This window comes from Cynara cardunculus (genome assembly GCF_001531365.2).
Source record: "Cynara cardunculus var. scolymus isolate 2C chromosome LG 4, CcrdV1, whole genome shotgun sequence".
NCBI classification, from domain to species: Eukaryota; Viridiplantae; Streptophyta; class Magnoliopsida; order Asterales; family Asteraceae; genus Cynara; species Cynara cardunculus.
In genome coordinates this window covers 17,176,589-17,181,359 of record NC_037531.1, presented here as the reverse complement: position 1 = coordinate 17,181,359, position 4,771 = coordinate 17,176,589, and the positions used below count along the sequence as shown (strand labels likewise).

The following is a 4,771-nucleotide window of genomic DNA, read 5'->3' as shown; positions in this document are numbered from 1 at the left end:
TCTACAACCAATGCAACACAATCAATTTAAGTATTTATGAGAATGATAATAGTTCATTTATTATGATTTGAATATTTATGGAAAATAACTAGAGTTCATTAATTATGATCAATACTTTATATTACAAATAATTAAAACTTTTATGAAATCACATATTCATTAAATTAAATGGACAGCTGAGATTAAGTTGTATTAGTTGTACAAATGTAAAAATGTTATATAATAACTCACCTATATATATATATATATTCAAAATATTTAAATTTATGTAAAAAGTATGATGATGTTAAAAAAGGAAGTGGTGTAAATGAAAATTATTTTGTAACTCAAAAAGGAGTATAAATCTAAACGTAAATTTAACAAATGATGAATTGTTCTGTTTTTTTATACCGCCATTTTTGGTCCTTTTACGTTTGTTCAAACCCCCAAAAAAGGAGGATATTGACCCACAAAAGAATGCCACCCATTCCTTATATCGGATCTTTAGGGGTTTGCGTGGTTGGAAGGTAACATTGTTTGTGTTTCTGTTGATCGAGCCCCGACGTTACCTCTCGTCCACTTAATCTGCAAGTGTTAGGGTCTCATGTTCCGCTATATAATAAACGCAAACACCAGGTTCCCAACATCAAGCATCGATCATCATCTTTCAATACAACTTAATTAAGAAATGGAAATGAAGAGGCTGGTTTTGTTTTCACTTGCATCGCTTTTGGTTTTGGGGTTTGTGCAGAGCTTGGATTTCACTGATGCCGAYTTGAAATCGGATSAGACCAAGATGGCGTTGTATGACAGGTGGAGGGCCGAGTACAAGAGGCCGGAGCCAWMMCCKGAGGATAAAAAGAAGCGSTTCAAAGCATTYAMGGCCAACTTGGAACGTGTTGAATCGACAAACAAGGCCAASTTGCCTTWCAAGTTGAAGTTGAACAAGTTTGCTGATTTGACTAACGAGGAGTTTAGGATCCAGTATAGTGGCACCCACAGCAGACATTCCCGGAGTTTGCTAGGACCAGGAGGGGGCTCCAACAACGCCGCAGATACCCCTGCTCCTCCTGCGGTTGATTGGAGAACCCAGAACGCAGTTAGCCCTGTCAAGGATCAAGGCGAATGTGGTACGTATAATCAACACCTTTTCCAACACACACACACACACACACAGTCTCTCTCTCTCTCTCAATATCTATCTATCTATATATATAGTTACTTGGGTATACTTAGTCGTTTTTCCTTTCCTGATAATGCAGCATGTGACTGGGCATTTGCGGTAGTGTCTACTGTCGAGTCGGCAAATGCAATCAAAACCAAACAGCTAGTACCACTATCGGCACAAGAACTTGTAGACTGTGACCGTGAAATGAACAAGGGATGTGACGGAGGGGTGTTGGATTATGGATTCACATACGTGAAGAGGAATGGAGGTTTAACTTCAGAGGAGAGCTACCCTTACACAATGGCAGCTGGAACWTGCAATCAGGCAAAGGTACAACCAACCTTRTATAACTTCTACAACCAACTTMACACTAACATTCRTTCTCTTTATGGATTGCAGATTGCTAATAAAGTGGCAAAGATMGATTCATATAAGGATGTCCCTATGGAGAACGAGGCSGCTCTAATGAAAGCAGTTGCAGCCCAGCCGGTAGCGGYTTGCRTTGATACTCCTATTGATTTCCAGTTATATGGAGAGGTATTCACAAATTACATAAACAGATGATACAAAAACGTAAACAAGATGCATCAAATTCAGGGTTTTCTGTATAATTAATGAATCTTCCGCTACAAACATACATACCATAATTTGTTCTCATTCTGAAAGCCTTACAGCAAAGGTTACAAAAATCTGATTACAATTATTGTCATCATTTTTATTATATGATTGAACAGGGAATCTTAACCGGAGACTGTGGAAAGGAACTGAGCCATGGGCTAACGGTGGTCGGATATGATGACACGCAGAAGTTCTGGATACTGAAGAACTCCTGGGGACAAGATTGGGGAGAGGGTGGATACATTCGAATAGCAAAAGACGCTCCTTTCCCGTGGGGGATGTGTGGCATAGCATTGGAGGCTTCTTACCCAATCATCAGGGATGGAAATCAACCACCCAAGGAAGAATTCTAGAGTTAATCAAGTGAATAATCAAACTCCAGCAACGACATATGCTAGCTTCTCCTTGTTGGTGTTTCTTTCAATAAATTGATCCTGATCCAAGAATCAACAAAATGATCATGCAGCAACTGTCACAGTAGTAAATGTCCAACTCATGTACTTGCTTCTTGTTTCAGCTGCCATGAACATCCATGTATGCAAATCTCATCAAATTCTATTATATGAATAAAAAACTATGTTTACAATCTTACGGAGTTCTAATCACCTTTCCATTCAAATGCCTTATATATATTTGGTGTGTTGCGTGAACTGAGATACTTGTAAGTTACACTAGATGCTTTGGGTGTTATGACAGATTAAATCATTTTCCCATTGTTAAAGTTTTTGATGATAGAAATAGGTGAATAAATAACATTCCAATGTATATGAATGTTTTATTCTCACTTTCTCACCATAACTCTTAATTACTCTCATCGAAACCAAAGGTTTTAATCACTTTACACCCATTTCTAATTATTTATTAAAAGTTAAAAAATTATATATTTTATTTATACTAGTAAGGTACTCGCGCAATGTTATGGTGTGTATCTTGATCCAAAGCTGAGAACATGTAATATCAATCATATTTAATTTTTTTCTCTTTTTCGTCCATCCCGATGTTAGTTGATCCATTTTACCTTTTTCGGAAAAACATGTTTCTTTGTGTGAAAAATGATTAGTAGATGATGTTGTTATGTGAATTTTTCTCATAATCATCGATTCTAATTTTTTCAAGACTCTTGAGATTAAGGGGTTGTTTGTTTACCTCTTAATAGTTCCATTAAGAGGTAACCTCTGAATCATTAAGAGGTGAATCTTGTTTGGCAAAAAAAAGTCTGTCTCTTAATGGTTCTAAAACCATCTGAATGATTTTGTATCATGGATCTTTTTCTTAACCATTAAGAGCCCTAATTTTATGTACACAATTACCAAATACTTATATTTTATTTTTGCATTATATCATGAAAGCCTCTTAATCATTCTGACCACTTAATCATTCTACACCAAACCATTCAGCAATTGTTAGACAACCCCTAATTAAATTACAAGCAAGTTGACTTAGTCACCATGGTTAAAATGATTGTGGCTAATTTTATGGTTTTTAATTGCAAATATAATATAAGATGAAAATTTTGTTCTTGATTGCTATTATGATTTTGAAGTTGAAGTTTGTGGTTCATCAGTAGAAGAATTATTTTCAATGGTTTTCTCAGATATTTACGGTAAATACTTAAATGTCTGTTTTTGATTTTAAACATACCAATAATTTTTTTATTAAATAAGAATCAAATCATATAAATAATATTTTTCCATAAACATACACTAGTTATGTAGCCCTCTTAAAAAAAGACAAATAAGACTATGGTTGTAAAATAGTTTTAAAAAAATAGGTTTACAATAGATATGTATGTAAATATAAGAACATGATGCTCTTGGCCCAAGCCTTTTCGGCCGAGTCAATTACGAGTTTAAGTTTTCCTTCCTTCACTAACACAACCAGGTAATCCAGGTTCTTGGCTTTCGTTAAAAGAATCAATTTTTCGAGCTGATGAGTTTCTTCATAATAGCAACTAAAAATGCATTGTACGAGTAGTTTTTTTTCAACCAGTCAAGATGAATATCAACTGTTTTTTAAGATAGGACTTTTACAAATAGATGTCAATCTTTATAAACATAAATCTGAATATTGGTTAACTGTGACATTCGTCATTTTTGGAGCGTCAGGTTAGCATTTTTATATTCTATATTTAGAATTATATTTTATTAGGGTCTAGTCATGTTGATTAGAATTCTTCTGGCTTAGTTCCCAAATTATAGTTCAGAAAACCCTGTTTCAACGGGTAACTGATAAAGTTAACTTATGTAATGTCAAGTACATTAAAAATTCTCCAAACATAATAAAGTTGATATTAAAATCCAAATTAAAAATGTAAAAGTCTCATTTGAATGTTCAAATAATTTTACAAAAATTTAGATTTTTGATCTAATACTGATATTTTTATCGGTATCTGACAAATTGTATTTATGCTAACATTTAAATGGGCTTTATTTTTATAAGAAAATAAAAATGAATATGAGTTGGATTGGGCCTTGAAAGGGTCGGCCTCTTTATTCTCATTTAGACCACATATAAAACCCACTTCTTTTGAAATCTCTCATTCTCACCTTCATTTGTATTACTTTCTTCTCTCACTAGACTCTTCCTCTTCCATTCCAGCTGAATCCATCCTTCAAACACTCTTAAATTCCATAATTTTTGAAGAACATTCAAGTTTTCAAGTAGTAGCAAGCAAAAGGTAATAGATTAGTTACATTGTCTTTGTATTTTTCAACATTATTTCTCATTTTTTTTACACATATCTTTCTTCTTTTTGAGCTCAAATTTTCTGGAGAATCTAAGATGGGAGATTATTCATCAAAAATATGAACATGTCTTCAAAATGGTGATAATCTATGATCTACAAACTTAGAACTCAAGGAAATGGGGTAAAACCACATTGCATGTGGAATTTAACCATTAAAAGTGGCATTTTGGAACTGACAGATTGTTTACTAGCAATTATGTCGTCTGTATCTTCTAAAGTAAAAGTCCAAATGCTCTAATTTTTCTTTTAAAATGTACTTT

At 33.8% G+C, this 4,771-nt stretch overlaps 1 protein-coding gene across 1 annotated transcript; it reads left to right on the top strand.

Moving 5' to 3' along the window:
* Nucleotides 1-667: 667 nt before the first annotated feature.
* LOC112510954 (KDEL-tailed cysteine endopeptidase CEP2-like) lies at nucleotides 668-2,118 on the top strand. The gene is made up of 4 exons (XM_025116306.1): nucleotides 668-1,109; nucleotides 1,242-1,477; nucleotides 1,547-1,684; nucleotides 1,882-2,118. Exons 1-4 carry the CDS (start codon nucleotides 668-670, stop codon nucleotides 2,116-2,118), a joined length of 1,053 nt encoding a protein of 350 aa, XP_024972074.1.
* The last annotated feature ends 2,653 nt before the right edge of the window (nucleotides 2,119-4,771 follow it).